Source organism: Sebastes umbrosus, chromosome 19 (genome assembly GCF_015220745.1).
Source record: "Sebastes umbrosus isolate fSebUmb1 chromosome 19, fSebUmb1.pri, whole genome shotgun sequence".
In the NCBI taxonomy this organism is placed as follows: Eukaryota; Metazoa; Chordata; class Actinopteri; order Perciformes; family Sebastidae; genus Sebastes; species Sebastes umbrosus.
This window is the reverse complement of record NC_051287.1, coordinates 12,848,867-12,866,878: the sequence shown is the minus strand read 5'-3', so window position 1 is coordinate 12,866,878 and position 18,012 is coordinate 12,848,867. Positions and strand designations below refer to the sequence as shown.

At 39.7% G+C, this 18,012-nt stretch overlaps 1 protein-coding gene across 9 annotated transcripts in view; it reads left to right on the top strand.

Annotated features, from left to right (window-relative positions):
- Positions 1-385: 385 nt before the first annotated feature.
- cdk5rap2 (CDK5 regulatory subunit associated protein 2) overlaps positions 386-18,012 on the top strand; it is a 43,266-nt gene continuing 25,639 nt past the window's right edge. For 3 of the 9 annotated variants that reach the window (XM_037753850.1, XM_037753854.1, XM_037753848.1), the window contains exons 1-19: positions 4,547-4,876; positions 5,101-5,159; positions 7,221-7,282; positions 8,777-8,887; positions 9,376-9,452; positions 9,637-9,760; positions 10,236-10,414; positions 11,225-11,372; positions 11,873-11,926; positions 14,121-14,237; positions 14,328-14,447; positions 14,604-14,696; positions 14,916-15,134; positions 15,290-15,460; positions 15,855-15,965; positions 16,047-16,184; positions 16,689-16,868; positions 16,973-17,167; positions 17,652-17,843. In XM_037753850.1, the coding sequence (XP_037609778.1) occupies positions 4,761-4,876; positions 5,101-5,159; positions 7,221-7,282; positions 8,777-8,887; positions 9,376-9,452; positions 9,637-9,760; positions 10,236-10,414; positions 11,225-11,372; positions 11,873-11,926; positions 14,121-14,237; positions 14,328-14,447; positions 14,604-14,696; positions 14,916-15,134; positions 15,290-15,460; positions 15,855-15,965; positions 16,047-16,184; positions 16,689-16,868; positions 16,973-17,167; positions 17,652-17,843 (2,466 nt within the window). In that variant the 5' untranslated portion in view covers positions 4,547-4,760. Of the gene's footprint in view, positions 573-1,869; positions 2,025-4,544; positions 4,877-5,100; positions 5,160-7,220; positions 7,283-8,776; positions 8,888-9,375; positions 9,453-9,636; positions 9,761-10,235; positions 10,415-11,224; positions 11,373-11,872; positions 11,927-14,120; positions 14,238-14,327; positions 14,448-14,603; positions 14,697-14,915; positions 15,135-15,289; positions 15,461-15,854; positions 15,966-16,046; positions 16,185-16,688; positions 16,869-16,972; positions 17,168-17,651; positions 17,844-18,012 lie in introns of those variants that run through there. The other 6 variants (XM_037753851.1, XM_037753852.1, XM_037753849.1 and 3 more) reach the window with 4 other exon arrangements.

Sequence of the window (18,012 nt, the reverse complement as noted above, 5' to 3'; positions counted from 1 at the left end):
CTTTTTCTTAAACTGTGTTGTCAGCTGGTAACATGACTACATGGCTGTGTGTGCATGCTGTATATTTGAGCCTCTATGTCACTCCCCACAGTATTTGTCTTGGCCAATCACTTTGTCCCAGTATCCACCCTGTTTTATGCTGCATTTGTTGATGCTCGTAAATTATTTATTTTGATGATATAAACAACAAACTTGCATTTAAGCATTGCTTACAAACAACTACTGAGATTGGACTGAAAGTAATTATGGCACATATCCTGCGTTGTTGTACTTTACATCGTCATATTTATCATTTTAAGGCATCTACTGTGGGATGAATTCAAATAGTTCCTACAGACCATGAAGCCATCGCCAGTTTTCCAACGTGCACCATGGTGACGTCTACCATATCATGATGGCGGTAGCCTGCACTAGTTTGAATTCCGTCCCGCTTTTCATAAGTTTTTACATTTTGTAGTCTGTTAAAAATGTCTTATTATTATTCTAGAGAGAGCACGAGATAAGTGAAAAACCTCTATCATGGATTCGGTCGTGGGGGCCGATTTGACGCTGCCCGTTGACATCAACGGAAGGTAAAAACCCAGCTTCCAACGGTTAGCTAGCGAGCTAACCGTTAACATGTAAAGAGAGTATATCTAGCTATAGCTAATGGGGTTAGCCAAGGCCTATGGAAAGGAGGATAGGACACGCATCATCAATGTGTCATATCGGGGGTATTGCACATGCGCAGTAGAATATGGCCGCAGCTTCAGTTACACTGCGCATGCGTAAAACCCCGTACACAAGACAAGTGACTTAACCTCCTTTTATAGGCCTTGGGGTTAGCTAGCTATAACCCGTTAATCTGAGGGCCCTGACTATCAACTGGAGCAACACATAAACACTCAAGTTGTCATGTCTTATAATGTGATATGACGTTATTGTTAACACTATACTGAAGTACGTTAGTAAGCTGGAGCTTTTTGTGTATAACTTTATTATTTTTATAACATTAGTTAGGTCTCATAAGAAACTACTCGTTTATTGTTATGGTGGTAGGTTAGTAGGTTATCTGACATTTGGATGATCTCACACATATATCTAATTTATCTGTACAATTTCACATCTAACATAACGTTGCTAATGTTATCTGTAAAACTAAACTAGTTAGCTAATAAGTTAAGTTAGTAACGTTATACATAAACAATTATCTTCCAGTTTAGGTTGCTTTGTGTCTGCAGCAACATATTTGACTGATTAAAGTAAACGCAACATAGTTAATGCTGACTGATGGATAACATTATTACCAATGCTCGAAATTTTAGCTTTTAATTTGTTAAAAGATTAAAATAATATCAGTTTTGTGCTGCCAGTTTCACTAAAAAAATAAGAATATATATAAAATAAGAAATATATATTATAATATATATATATTTATATATGATAAGAATATATATATATATATATTTTCTTATTATATATATAGTATAATATATATTTAATATATATATATTTTTTCTTATTTTATATATATATTATAATATATATTTCTTATTTTATATATATTCTTATTTTTTTGAGTGAAACTGGTGTATATATATTTTTTCTTATTATATATATATATATATTATAATATATATTTCTTATTTTATATATATTATTCTTATTTATATAAAATAAGAAAATATTTGGGGACTAAAACAAAAAATTATACCATTAACGTTACACAAAAATGCACTAAAAACATTGGTGCAGAAAGCCTGTCATGTGTACATGTGTTATTATTACCGTTATAAATCATATCCTGCTCATTGAATGTTGCTGTGATCTATTGCTGCGGTTTGGTGCTGTAGGTAGGTTTGCTTGTTGACCTGTCATCCAGAGAGTGAAAGAAAGCGGAAATTATCAGAGACGGTGTGTCAGCGGGGTTCAGGCTGAAGCAGCGACGTCTCTCTCTCTGCACTCTTTGTACAAAATGTGGAGTAACTTGTTTTGTATTTTTTCCCTGCTTGCTCTCCTTGACATGAGAGAAGAGTGTGACTGTGGTAGGTGAACTGTGCATTATTAGCTGCTCTTGCTAGATAGTGTTTATATAGCTAGTCTGTAGCTTTTTCTGCTCCACTGAAAGAAAAGCTAGTGTTTAAATTGGTAGTGTCGTTGGTTGGTCTCCTTTTTAAATGACCTAGCCCAGCTGTGTCTTGTGTAAAAGAGGTTATCCAGGTGGTAAGCGTGCCTCAGTAATCCAAGATGTTAGCTGATATGTGTGGTGTGAATTACTTATTCGGTAATTCTGAAACCTGATTCATTTTACCCCCTTTTAGCTTACAAAATATGTCTTTGCATACTGTCAGTTATTTGTGTTTTCATTAAATGATATTGTTGTGAGCTTTGCTGCTTCCATGTTTGTCACTGGCAGCAGAACAAAGTGAGAAACAAATAGAGGAAGTCACTGTTTACAGGCTCTTACATTGTTTCCACCCGGGTGCTGGAGGGGTTACTAACTACAAATGACACAGTTTTAATATCATCTACTCTTTCTGCGAGAGTTTAATTTGTGTCGGTTTCTATGGAAGTTGTTTCACATGTTTATGTTTGATGCTTTTATTGTTATCATGGCTCTTGTTGTAGAGTGCTTCCTCCCCATTAACACAGGAAGGGGTTGCTTAGCATGTGAAACCTCAGTGATGCAACAATTTGTCATCAATTTTTTTACTGACTTTCAGTGTTTTATGGAGGATTATTGTGCTCCTGCTGCTTCATATTCTTCTTGGTTTATTGTTTAACGTAGCCAATGTTGGATCACTTTGACTTAAGAGTCTTTTTTTGTTGTTGATCAGTTTCAAAAAGTCTAATTTCATCCACTGTGATTCAATGTTGTGGCTTCGACTTTTTCAATTGGCACAGAGGTTGCGATCGAAAATCTTTTTCACAGGGCAAACACGCGCCTTTTGTAGTCCATCTTCGGAACACTGTAGTTTCATCACGGCAGACCCACGTCACTAACATACATCCGCCGCCGTCGCATCATAATTACGCAGCCTAGTGTAGGTGCGTTCTGATTCTCTTAACACCACGGTTGTCTTGTCCTGAGTCCTTCTGAACTCTCCTTCACATCTTTCCTTGACCTCATGAGGTTTTCCACCAAGGTCAAAGAAAAGTGGTTAGGAAAAGACATTCAGACGTAATTTTTTGACTTTTTACCCACAGCCCTTGTCTTCTTTTCTCCACTGTAATGTACTGTACTGAGTTATGGCGCTTCATGTTGGTTAACTTTGTAGTGTTCACTGGGTGGCATAGCAAAACTACGATGGGGAAGAGCAGTGTCATTATGGTTTATTGTTGCAGCCTGACAATGTGGAAGCTTAATTGGAATTATAGCAGGGAAATTCACAGTCACAGAAAGCCTAGAAAATGAATAAAACTAAACAAAATGGATTAAGAGTCATCTGACTCATTTAATTTTTTATAGAAATACAAAACACCAAATAGCAATGTAGTTGTTTTAAAAAGTCTAGTGATGATTACAGCAAGACAAAAACAAGATGCAGGGTCTATTTTACAAAAATGTAATTTGCACATACACCCTCCAGTATTATCATTTTATAGTAATACATTCTAATGATGCTTAGCTAAAGTACACTCTGCTAAATTCTAAATACAAAGAACATAAAACATATCAGACATGAAATATAAGCAAATCATGCTTGAAAGAAATCTTTGCTGTGGAAGAAGCGGCAGAGTGGCTGTGCTTCCACTGCCAGGGGAGGAATGGGAAGTAGTTATGCAATGCTGGATATTATATATTCTTAGACACAGGGGTTAAGGTTGAGGGACATGAGCTTGGACCCAGATAGTTCATGTTTTTGTTTATGTAAGTAATTTACCTTTTTAAAACAAGATTTGTGAGGAGAATTTTTCACTAACGACATTATTACATATGCAAGTGTTGTGGCTAGGGCTGCACAATTAATCGAATATTAATCGTGATCACGATTTTGGCTTCCCACAATTAAATGATTGCCTGCAATATTGATGTTTAAAATGAGTGCTCTGCTTATAGAAAACTCTGCTACAAATCAAATCAAGTGCTTCCTAAACTAACAGCCAGCGACCCAGATGTTTTGGTTTCATATTTGGGGATAGACATTATCTATGGAACCAATGTGTGTATGATTAAATTGAGAGCATAAAATTGTTTATCTAGCCTCTTAATGTTGCTAATTTTGCTCTCAAAGTGCACCATTTTGATGCATTTACTTTAAAATATAGCCTACAAAATTTAGGGTGAATATTCCTGTATTTTAATTGCAATATATATTGCAGAAAAAAAAATATTGAATTATCAGTTTTTTTCCAACATCATGCAGCCCTAATTTGTACATTAGCAGGAATATAGCACAACATGGGAGTGAAAGCACTGCTCTGCTTATTTAAATGTGAAAGTGCAATACAAATATTTTGTTGTTAAAATCTATGAATAATCGTGATATCAATATTGATAAAAAATAATCGTGATTATCATTTTGGCCGTAATCGTGCAGCCCTAGTTGTGGCAGTACAACCCCGGTTCCCTTTGTGTCACTGTGATCCAGATGTGTGGTGCTGATGTTTGGTGCATTGTACCGTGTCTGTGAGTGACGCCACTGTCCCATCGCTGTGTGATGCTTAGCTGATCAGAGCCACAGTAGTCTACTTGTCTACCAAAGAAAGCCTTCTCCGTCCACTGGTTTTTCTCTCTCGTCCTGTCTGTCTGAACATGAGAGCTAGGCTGCCACTGGCACATGGTCTCTCACACACACACACTGAAAGGACGTTCAGCCAGAGTGGATGTAAATGAAGCAGAGTCATTCTTGAGCTATTTATGGATAGTTCTCGGGGCTCAATGGAACTGGCCAGCGTGAGTAATGCATAAACAGAGCGCATTTATATGTTGTAAGGAAGCCATAATAATCAGAGTATATGTACAATGTGCAAGGATAGAGAGCAGAGCTTGCTTTGGTTACTGTGATTTGCAAAAAAATTTGAATTGTCCTCGATGAATGTGACGAAAATGTAGTGATCCCTTATCCAAATATTTGTATTGACTACGCTTCGTCGCTAACATCATGATTGTGTCCACAGCTGCAGACTGCCAGACTCCATAGATGCTGGAGGAGACTATTCCACGGACAGCATGACAGGTACAGTAAGACTTTCTTTTGTTTTCTCTTCTCTTTTTTTTATTGCTCAGGTTGTGTCTCCCTTGTGTATTAATTAATACTGCTGTTGAATCGTTGCTGTGACCTCCCACAGTTGAGTCCCCAAAGCTGTGATGAGGGATTAGCTGTATGATGTTAATTAGCTAATCCTGTTTCTAATTCATTGTCAAGCTCTTATACTGTGCCAACAATATACTCTCACTAGAACAACATACAAGCCGGTAAACAAATGATTTCTACATATAGGTCAGCATCTGTGGCTTAATCCAGGCATAACACTGACGGTTGCAGCGTTATGATAGTTCTTGTATGTGTGTGTAAACTAGGGCTATAAATAATGATTATTTTCATTACAGAGCAATCTGGCGATTATAATTGATTAATTGTTTAGTCTATGAAATGTCAAAAAATAGTGTAAAAATGTTCATCAATTTTCCAGAGCCCGAGCTGATGTTTTGTCCAAAAAGATACCAGGTTTACAATTATTAAAAAAAGGAAAAAGCAGCACATCCTCACATGGGAGAAGCTGGAACCAGCGAATGTTTGGAGTTTTTGAATAAAAAATTATTAATTGATTATCAAAATAGTTGCCGATTATTTTTCTATCGGTCTATCGGTTAATTGATTCATTGTTTCAGCTCTCGACTAGTGTAATATGTAAAGCTGCCTTCACATGATAAGAGATTTGCTCTTCACACACCGCGAGGTAGGGCGCAGAGGCAGCGGGTAAAATATCTCCCCAAAAAGAGCGCAAGGAACGCCATTCACTGTTTCTAGGCAACAACAACAGTTGCAGCTGTTTTCATTGTTTGCTCTTCGAAAGGTCAGGGGCAACCGAGGTCAAAGTTGAAATAATTTGAACTTTGAGCGCGATTTCGAACCGTGTGCCACGCCAAGGGTAGTGTTTCACCGCTCTCCCCAAAGGAAAATAATGGCAAAGCCAGCGCAGAGCGATTTTAGCGCTGATTATATGTAGACGGCTAATTGAGCAATTGGTTTTGTAGAAAAACATACAGCAAGGTGTTGAGATTTAGTATTATTTTGGTCCGCCATGTTGCACCATCGTGTTCTGCAGTAGCCCAGAATGGACCAACCAAAAACTGACGTTAATCTTTCCTGCTTGTGCCAGAGTAGACAACGTTACCCGTTTCTCTCTCTTGCTTCGCCGCTCACTTCCCACGTACACACACACACTCTAAGTGTTATACTCTTACAACAACTGGCTCTAGAGAGGACCATTTGCATTTTCCCGTTGGCCACCGTAGCTCTCCTACATGCTTGGCACACGGGAGAAGTTGTAATCTGCAACCTCACTGCTGGATACCGCCAGATCCTACACACTGTTCCTTTAAAGTGCACCAATGAAGCCAGTGAGGAAATGATAATAATAATAAAAAAAAAAGATCAGGTTGGCAGAGTCTTGAAAAATAAGGCCCACGCTGCAAATCACCAGAATTATACATTAATCGTAGAAATCAGATCAAACTATAAGGTTTCATTTCCATCCATGATCCATTGTCTCCTGATGCTGTCTGGCGACCCATCTCTCGCTTTTGCTTGCTCGTAGTTACTCCTCTGTAGTTTTGCCAGGAAACAAGGGAGTAATGAATGAAGGGTAATGAATACCATCTGCAGAGATCTAGATTCATGTTTACATCGAAGACACACCAAAGGCAGCAAGGACAAATCTCTCTGATTTAGAAATAAAATGTACATAAACAAGCAACTGATACTGTCAAACTATAAATCTGGAGTTAGTGTTGTGAAATGTGTTGTTGACTAGTGTAACATGATCAGCTGTGGGCTGCTTTGAACTAGTTTAAACAGGGCAGCTCTCCAGAAGCTGTCTCACCTCTGATGCCTCTGCAGTGAAAAACATTTCTACTTTCTCTTTCTCTTTATCTCTCTAAAAAAAAAAAACACATTCCTGTGTGCTGGGAGTGAGAGTTGTTCTTGTAAGCAGAGAAGATTCTCTATGCTATAGAGACCGTCGTGCAGTTGTGACTCAAATGAGTAAACGTGTATCACTTTGTTGTTTTGCAGCTCTGTCCTTCCCTGACAAGATGTCCCCGATCAAAGCTCTCACCATGAAGGACTATGAGAATGTGAGTGATATTAATTGGGATGATGTTTCTTAAACTGGAGTTGCTGATATGTAATGGCACAATGTGTCTTGGATTGCCCAAAGCCAATTTTATGTAACACTAACTTATGATAATGACTCATATTCTAATTTATTAATGCTATTAATTGTAAATAGACACTGAGCGTGTCAGTATGAGGTTATAACTTTACCCCACCACAACAAACAGGCTATTGTGATTTATTAAACCTGATCCTCAGTCTGACTCAAACTAAGCCTCACTGACCATTTATGGAGATGTAGTGATGAGTGTAGGAGTAGGATTGAGGTGAAAACTATATTTCAGCATTTGAGTGGAATGCATGCTCAGATGTTTTTGGCTTGTGCTGCCTGGCTCGCTTCATGATTAGAGGTTTTATGGAGGGGTCCAGACTCCTACCTCCTCCCTTTGACAGTCTACCCAACCCCCCATTACCAGATGTATGCTGTTCTGAGCCTGCAGCACAATGATGCACAGTCCACTTCACGCACACGAACACACACACACACACACACACACACACACACAGACACACAAACTCAAACACACATACAAGTATGAAGGCCTCCCTTCATTTTAACATTAACCATACACATGGCCCTTTTCTGCTATATAAACATAGGGTGTGGGAATCACCAGAGGCCCCACAATACGATATTTAGTCATGGTACAATCTTATTGCAATTTTAAACGTTTTGCGATATGCTAAGTATTGTGATAAGATATATTATCTTTTTTCAACTGCAAATTATGCAGTTTGTCAACATCTGTTTTATCTTAAGATACTATGGAGTGAAATTAGTCTCAAAATGTGTATTACATGATTTACAAATGAAATATATGATTTACAAATGAAATATAAGATTTACAAGTGTGTAAAACGATTTGTGTGTAATTTTGGGTACTCCTGAATGCGTGTTCCAATCTACACACAAATACCAATCAATTTGAACACATGTAGAACAGTTTTACAAATGCACACATCACAACCTGAAAAATATAAATATTTTACATAAATATTTTTAACTTCAACTTTACAGATCTGATCATTTTCACTTTCGAAACAGATCGACAAATGTATGCTGCATTTAAGCTTTTTAAAAGCGAAACAGTTGCCAGTATTTCCTCGCCAAAATTTAGCATAAGTTTGGAGTGTTATTTAGCCTCCTTGGTTGGTACCAATAGATTCATTAGGTTTTCTAGTTTTCTATCATATGATATCAGTATCTTCACTCTAGCTTTAAAACTGAGCCCGCTACAACCTAAAAATCACAAGTTGCGTTAATGTGTTAGAGAAATTAGTGGCGTTAAACCTAATTTGCGTTAACGCGTTAACTTTGACAGCCCTAGAGTAAAGTAAATGCATTTTGGGCTAGACAGAGACTTAAACATTTTGATAAAACTTTTTCAATGAAATGTTATTTGTTGTTCAGTTATTTTCCTGTTTATTAAAGCATTTCTGTCAATCATCCGCAGCAAATCACAGCTCTGAAGAAAGAAAACTTTAACCTGAAGCTGCGCATCTACTTCATGGAGGAGCGCATGCAGCAGAAATGTGACGACTCCACTGAGGACATTTTCAAAACGGTGTGTGTTTACTTTCGTGTACACAAATGTGTATTTAACTCCTTGTCGTCGTCATGCATTTATGAGGCCTCTCAGTGTCTTAATGATGCATTACGTTGACTCTGTGTTTCCTACCGGGACTAACTGAGATCACAACTTCAGCCACAAAACATCTGGAATTGGTTCAACCAAAATCCCACATTTATGATCTTAGAACAGCTGTCTTGCCTTTTTAGTGAGATGTAAACACATTGGAATCTGCTGCTTGTGTTTGTGATCTCATTTTTTTTTTTAAGAGGTGATGTGTCATGTAAGAATGTTATCTTTATGTACAAACCCCAAGATAAACGTCGAGATTGATTAATTTGGCAATATTAACAATTGTCAGGGAGAACAATTTCTAAGAATCTCCTCAATATGTTTCCACTGTTTGTGCCAGTGTTTTTGTGATGACTCCAGATGTGCAGTGCGGTTAGTGCCATAATGGATTTAATGTTGTCTGTTAATAGAACATTGAGCTGAAGGTGGAGTTGGAATCCATGAAGAGAGACATGGCAGAGAAACAGGAGCTACTCGTGTCTGCATCGTGAGTATTGTTCCCTACACAGTCCTACTGTGCTGAAGTTCAGTGTCAGCTAAATTCACATCTTTGGTGTCATTTGAAGAATTCAAACAAAAACAAGATCTTAGTTGGCAGGAAGATGTCATGGAAGCCCAGTGGCGAAAATGTATATGAGCGTTAACTAGTCTCCCCTGTGAATGTTTTTCAGGAAAGCGTTGGAGAGTCTGGCTAGTCGAGAAGCAGGAGAACCCCAGCGTGTGAGAGAGCAAGCTCAGAGAGAGATGGGCGCACTCCGAGACGCATTCAACAAGAGGATAGCTGACCTAGAACAGGTGAGTCAAAACTAGGGCTGAATAATTTTGAAAACATGTCTAATTGTGATTATTCTGACTAATATTGCAATTGCGATAAAATTTGCGATATTAGAGGGGATGATCATTTTTACATCATTATTCTCATTGTCTTTGAAAAACATATTGATTTGTGATTTTTTTTAGGAGATCTGTACCAAACAAAGATGTTTTCTTAAGTTTGTAGAATACGAAGTATAGGCCAGGACATCTCTGCAGCACAACAATATTTAGTTTAAAATGGTATTTTTACACACATTTCACCTTTAACAAATATTATGCCTCCTGCGATTGGAAAATTGCAGTAGGCCATATTAAGATTTTGATAAACATTTAATTGTGCAGCCCTAGTCAAAACTATTTACTTCACTATACTCTCAGAGAACAGTGATTTTCTGTTTCATCCTCATGGTAGTTGGGTGTAGTTGTCTCACTTGGTCTTTTTGCCTCATGTCAGTGTCTGCGAACGGCAGAGGAGGAGGTTGACAAGATGGCATCCATCGCTGAGCAGGAGAAGCTTAAGAATATTAACATGGAGAAGCAGCTCCAGGTCCTGGATACACCGAGCACCTTCACCCCTGTCCCTGTCCCCGGCCCAGTCCAAGACCTGCAGCAGGCCCTGCAGGAGAAAGACAAGTAGGGACACAGTAGATAAGCACGCACATTTATATGTTTTTTTTAGGGCTGTCAAAGTATAACGCGATAATAACATGTTAACGCAAATTTGTTTTAAAGCCGCTAATTTCTTTAACGCATTAACGCAACTTACGATTTTTAGGTTGTAGCGGCTCAGTTTTAAAGCTTGAGTGAAGATACTGATCTTGTAGAGAATGAGGTTAAATAACGCTCCAAACTTGCGCTAAATTATGGCGAGGAAAAACTGGCATGGCCATTTTCAAAGGGGTCCCTTGACCTCTGACCTCAAGATATGTGACTGAAAATGGGTTCTATGGGTACCCACGAATCTCCCCTTTACAGACATGCCCAGTTTATGATAATCACATGCAGTTTGGGGCAAGTCATAGTCAAGTCAGCACACTGACACACTGACAGCTGTTGTTGCCTGTTTGACTGCAGTTTGCCATGTTATGATTTGAGCATATTTTTTTAATGTTAAATGCAGTACCTGTGAGGGTTTCTGGACAATATCTGTCATTGTTTTGTGTTGTTACATGATTTCCAGTAATAAATATACACATACATGTGCATAAAGAAAGCATATTTGTCCACTCCCATGTTGATAAGAGTATTAAATACTTGACAAATGTCCCTTTAAGCTACACTTTGAACAGATAATAAATGTGTGATTTATTTGCAATTAATCACGATTAACTATGGACAATCATGCGAATAATCACGATTAAGTATTTTAATCGATTGACAGCCCTAGTTTCTTTCTGTATTGGGGTCTAAATGTTTCAATGATTTTTTTTTTGCTCACACCAGTATCATTGAGCAGCTGAAGGTCACTTTAAAGAACCAGGAAGCTGTTATCCATCAGAAGAAAAGTGCGGACCAAGAGACGGATACACCGTCAGCTGACTCTGTTAAACAACTATCTGATTTCATCGCTAAGCAAGATCAGGAACTTGAGGTATGACGTTCATATAATGCTGAAGATATGTACTTTCGCTCTGTAATGATACCAAAACAAATGATTTTGATTTAACAGAGTTACAAAATGTTTGAAGTCATTTGTTGCCATGTTTTGAGAGCACATGGAGTATATTCAGAGAAATTAGATTTACTGCCACTATTGTTTTTTTTTTTTTATTATTTCATTTTATTAGCACAAGGAACAATATACAAAACAAGACAGGGAATTAGTATACAAAGATAAAGGATAGAGTTCAATCAACAATGATGGAAATGGTGCAGTAAACAATAGAGGTACCATTATACTGAAAATCAAGTGGAAAGAAATAAAATAAAATAGAATAAAACAAACCACAAAAAATAAGAGAAGCAATCAAAGCAACAGACAAGGAGCACAAAAAAGCAAGGTATTAGACATTAAAAAAGCAAGGAAAGTTTCAGCATTACTTGCAATATTAAAAGGCGTTAGCGTGACCTTTGACCTTGTCTGTTTCCCAGGCACTGAGGGACGAGCTACACAGAGAGAAGGACAAAACAACACCGGACCATCAGGTTGGTGTCAAGGGGATTTCCTCATTAAATGGTCTGCTTTTTTGGGTTCTTTCCACCTATCTGTGTTTTTGAGAACTTTTGTTGCTGTGTTTTTTCTTGCCCACATTTTTTATTTAAAATATAGATTAAACATGACAGTTAACTTTAGTCTTTGTTGTTATTTGATAACCATTAATAATAAAAACAATATGCATAGGGGAAAAATAAAATAAAAGTAAGAATTGACTTCGGGCAATTAGATTCCTGACCGAACCCTGGTCAGTTGGATAGTGTCCATGGTTCCTCATCAGGCCTTGGCGTCTGGACTCGGGTCACGGTGTTAAGACTGGATTACCATGCTGTCTGGAGACAGTTCGTCTCAGAGTTATTTATGTCCGTCCTTCTTTATTTAAGGGGGAAAAGAAGTTAACATGTCAGAGTTTGTCAGATCTGGTTAAACAAATGAACGTGCTGCATGTATTGCAAAGGATTTTGAAAGATCGGGGACAATGTGTCTACCAGGGATGCTTTTGTGGAATGAAAGGACTTCGAGTGGCTGATAGAGGTGTAATGGAATGTGATTGCCAGAACACATCTCTTAATCTTAAAGCGGATTTTTAGATGTACTGTCAGGCAGGATGGACTCTATAGGAGTGATTGGCCGCTTCCATCTTCTCCAGCAGTCCCCAGGAGAAGCATCTGCATGCGGCCGAGTTTCATACCTGATCTAGAATCTGGGAGAAGGTTTTCTAGAGATGGTCTGGCATTGGCCATGACACAGATCATTGCAGCAGTGCTAGAGGATTTGATCTGATTGAATGTGTGGGGGAGAGTGGAATAGAGGCGGGAGCAGGGATTATCAAAAGCTTAGGGCTTATACTGCTCTGCACTCAGTCATTCTCCTCTGTGCTTCTCTTGCTGATGCAGTGGGAGAAAATGATAGATGGCTATTTCACTGTTGGCAGGCCGATGACCATTAGGTCACTGGACAGTTTGTGCGTCAGTGAGATGCTTTTTGGACTCATTCTAAGTGGATGAATCTGGAATCTTAAGATCTAAGGCGCCATGAGGGACCCGTGTCGTATATGTGGCGTTCGTCTGGTGGGAAGCCAGTGTCGCTGGATCTTCAGCTCATCAGCACAGAGGAAGCTACAAGTCATCTTGTCCCATGTGCTGGGCTGGGAGGTGACTCGCGATGGTCGTGGAGAGTTCCTCTGTGGGAAGTGTGTGTTCCAGTTGGAGAAGGTGGTGCAGTGTGATGTTAACATCGGCAAGCTGGAGGATGAACACAACAGTCGGATCCAGAAGGTGCAGGCGGAGAAAGACCACCTCATCCAGTGCATCATCCACGTCTACAACAAAAACAACCAGAGCCTGTACAAGAGTTATGTGGCGAGCACCAGCAGCAAAACTTCACTCAGGTCCTCCGGGCTGGGCAGTCCTGATGATGAGGCTGTGTGTCGACTGGCCTCTGATGGACAGCTGTTCAGGGAGAGTGGAAGTGGTCACGTTGAGAGTCGCATGAGAAGGTGTGTGAGTCTGGATCGAATTGCTAGTAAAGGGGCGTTTCCAGGGCGCTCAAGCCTCAGGGGCAGCAGGCTGGGATCAGTGACGGGGCTCGATGGCTTTATGAAGAGCTTTGGTCTCCGAGGCACACGTAACCGTTCGCAGAGCATGTACCTTGACCTGGTCCAGCGTAAGGGCATACTTCCTAGACCTGGAATCAAAGATCGCTCCACATCCATGCAGTCCCTCAATAGAGACTTTTCCTCAGACACCCCTCCAGACCCTCCACCAAAACGAAAACTCAGAGAGCCCAGGGTTATAGTCGCCAGACATGGTTCCACTGATGAGCCAGGAGGAAAGGTTCAGGCCAAAGCGCTGCTCCGCACTACCTCAAGTCAGCCTTCTGTGATCTCCGACCTGATCCAGCTCCTGCGCTGCATCTCCAAGCAGCAAGTCTCTGCCCCTGCAGGGAGCCACATCCCCATCCTGAAGAGGTTAAATACTGTCTCTCTCAACCCCGGAGCCAAGCGCAAACACAAAGAGGCAGATTTGAAGTCTCTGCATGATCTTACAGAGGAATTTGATGATATATACACTCCTGTCAGAGTTAAGGTAGTTCTTTTCAGTAATCCCAGCTGGGCAAAACGCTATAGCTTAGCATTGCTGGTATTTATCCAGTTTCCCTTTCTTGTTTTATGTGGATTTACAGAGTGAGGTACGGCGAGTGGAGTCCTGCAATAAGCAGCTGAGTGAAGAGCTCACCCAGGCAAAGAGCACCAATGACAACCTGACCATAACACTGGAGGATACCCAGAATCAAATCAAGGTACACGGAGACGTCATTTTACTCTATTACATTTTTTTTTAATTAGATTGAGAGGTTTCTTTGTGTAAGATCACTTCTTTGTGCAAACAGACCCTGTTAGGGAAGCTGGAGGAGAAGGAGAATGAACTCAACTCTGAGAAGAAAAATGCTCTAAAGCGAGACAAAACAATCCAGGGCCTCACTCAGGTCTTCAAAGAAAAGGAAAAAGAGGTAAGGTCCATACTATTATTAACACATTTTATTCATTACGGGGGTCATAGCAGTTGTTGTTAACGGTGACAAGACTTCACCTGTATTTGCTCTCACTACTCTGTATTATGCAATGATCTAGCAACCAACCTGTCTGTCTTATTCTTGTTTGCATAGATTGCAGAGCTGTGTCATGAGATTGAGGACAGGGATGATGCTTTGGCCAAGGCCAGAGAGGCAGCACATAAAGCACAACTGCAGAAATACCAGGCAAGTCCTGCACTTTTTATAGCAAGCCAACCATTGACTCTATATGATAATGTTAATGGCTCCTTGTTCTGTGTGTGCCTGTGCATTCACACATTATATTAAGAGGTCAGTAACTCATAGAATGTTAAAGAAGCAGAATAGTGAAGTACTTTTAATCTCCATCTCATTGACATGTTGCAGCATGTGTAAAGACAAACATTTCTGGCATATATCCCCCAGGGAGTAGAGGAGCACCAAAATCTATTAATGACAAAGCAAACCGAGCTGGCCCAACTCCAGGGGGAACACCATGCCAAGGTGCTTGAAGCCCAGAAGCTCCAGCGCGGCTTGGACAGGAAGGAGCAAGAGCTGGCTGACTTGCAGCAGGCGAAGGACCAGCTGGAGGTGGAACTGGAGGACGTGCAACAGCAGAAGAAGAAGGGAGACAAGGCCCTGAATGTAAGACACCGGTTGTCTAGTAAATATTTTTTGAATAAAACTGTGTTATTGTCTCCAGAACCAAGCCATCGGGCATTTTAAATCCTCTTTTCTGTTATCTGTCACCATTCAAAATATGGGATTTTGTGTGACAGTATTATCACTTCCCCCTTCAGGATCTGCACAATCAGCACAAAAAGCTGAGTGGTGAGATCGGCGACAGGGAGAGCGCTCTGGAGCAGCAGTACCTGGAGCTGCTGGATCAAACCAAAAGAAAAGTGCAGTCCCATGAGGTCACCATCCAGCGGCTCACATCCACTCTGGCCGACAAAGAGCAGCAGCTACAGGTGACGCAACAACATTGATAATATAATGTGGGCGGCTGTGGCTCAGAGGGTAGAGCAGGTGTGTCCTTGAGCAAGACACTTAACCCCAAATTGCTCCCAAAGGCATAGCCATTGGTGTTTGAATGAGTATTTACATTAGATCCTGATGGGCAAAGTTGGCACCTTACATGACAGCCTCTGCTATCAGTGTGTGAATGGGTGAATGCTGACATATAGTGTAAAGCGCTTTGAGTGGTCAGCAGACTAGAAAAGCGTCATATAAATGCAAGTCCATTTACCATTCATTTACAGACAGATTCCACCAAAATAACCATCATTTATAAATGGTAAATGGATAGTTAATTAAAATGTATAAATGATGGTTATTATAAAGTGTTTTTTCTGTGTTCATCAGGAGTACATAAACATGGTCAGAGACTTTGAGCAAAGCAAAAGTCCAGGAGGAAACGATAATGTGCTTTCCAAGCTGCGGCAAAGGCTGAAGGAAAAGGAGAAGGCTCTGGAGGTGAGCGTTCCTTCTGTGTAATCTTCTTACCACAAAAGAGTATAATTTGATTCTGACATCGTTCTGTTTGCTCTCCCACAGCAAGCGCTGGATGAGAAGTTTGCTGCCATTGAGGAGAAAGACAATGAGATCCACCAGCTGCAGCTGTCTCTAAGGGAGAAGGAGAGAGACCTGGAAAGGCTCAATAACTTGCTCTCTCACAACGAGGAAACCATCAACGTAAGAAGCAATGTTTTTTTCTTCAAAGGTCTTTTTAATTGATTATCAATAATGAATTAAACAGTAACTGTACAACACTCAACAACACATCCATCTACTCACACAAAAAACAAACACGCAAGCAACCACAGTCGACCACAGAAAATGTATTCTAAATTATGGATAAATAAAGTTAAAATTATAGACAATACAGAAAGAATATCTATAATACTGTACACCTTAATAGTAACAGAAAAAGTAAGTTGAGAGATAAAGGAAATAGAAAATTGATAAATAGCATAGGAAAAAAAAAGTAAATGAATAAAATACTACTACTACTACTACTACTAATAATAATAATAATAATAATAAAAATATATATTAATTAAATAAATAAATACAATTTAAAAAATGATCAGAAACTGAGGCCAGATTTTTGCCTTTTCCAGTAATCAGTAATGAAATTGTTTTTGGGAGGTCATACTTCAATCCGATGCATCTTTCTGCTCTTTCCTCTCCTACCAGAGTTTTGACTGTCTGATCAAGGAGAAGGATGTGGAGCTGCAGCATCTTGCAAACACACTGAAGAACCTGCAGAGAGCCAAGCAAGATGTAGAAGATAACCTGAACAGATCACTGAGGGAGAAGGACTCCATCATCAGCCAGCTACAGCTCTCCCTGGAGGGCAAGACAAAGGATATGGAGGTTAGTTGTATTCTGACCCAGGAATTTTACATAAACAAACACTTTATCCTTCGATACTTCTGAGGTAGTTTTATTTTTCTAACTTTGTCAACCTTTGTTTGTAGGAAATGGCCGAATCACTGCTGAGCCAGTCGCAGACTCATGCACGTGACCTTGCTGAACAGATGGGCCAGAGGTTAAAGGTCACAGAGGCTATGTTGGCTGAGGCTGTGAAGGCCAGGGAAAGGCTGGTTGCTGACAATGAGAGTGCTGTGGAAGGACTGTTGGCTACAATCAGCAGCAAGGACCAGCTCATCAAGGTCAACATTTAACTATGAAAACATTTTCAATGGTTTCAGGGATTACCGCAGGGAAACTTAGATGTTGTAGCAACAAAGAGCGTTAAAATATAGCAAAGAAAACAGAATAGTAATGAGAATAGACTAGTAAGTAGTAATTTTGAATAAAGGAAATGAGGGAATTAATTGTGAACATATGGATTAAAATATATTTTAAAAATGAATTACAACATTTCATGCAGGGTATGCATCATTTATTATTTATTATTATTTATTAGTCTACTGAGAATTTCTTTGGTTTAGGACAGCCCTAGTGATTTGTGTAGCAAATTAAAAGGAATTACAAGTTCTTTACATTTTTAGAAAAGTGAATTCACACATTATACAGACACACAATGTGCATTTTATTTACATTGACAGAGCTACAAAAAGCCATTTGTATGCACAGGATGTGGGCAAACATCTCTAACTCTCATTACTTTCATCTGTTCTTTCATCTCTCCAGGAGTCTGCAGAGCACCACAACCGCATGCTGTCTGAGCGCACCCAGGAGATTCAGGAGCTGAGAAAGCAGCTGTCTGACAGACAGCAGCAGCTTGCCACTGCTGAGAAGCAAAGCTCCACAACAGCCCAGGAGGGTTATTTAGAGACTGCAGAGCTCCGAGCCCTGCTTGCTGAAAAAGACAGCGTCATCAACGTAAGTTCCTCTGGGATACAACACAGTCACTCAGCCGTAAAATGTGCTTGACTTACAAGACTAACAAGGAGAGGAAATCAAATCTCCCGGGGAGGATTATACTCATATCCTCCTATCTGACTTCAAATGACTTGGTGGCTTATTTTGACAAAGTTTAAGGTATCAGTTG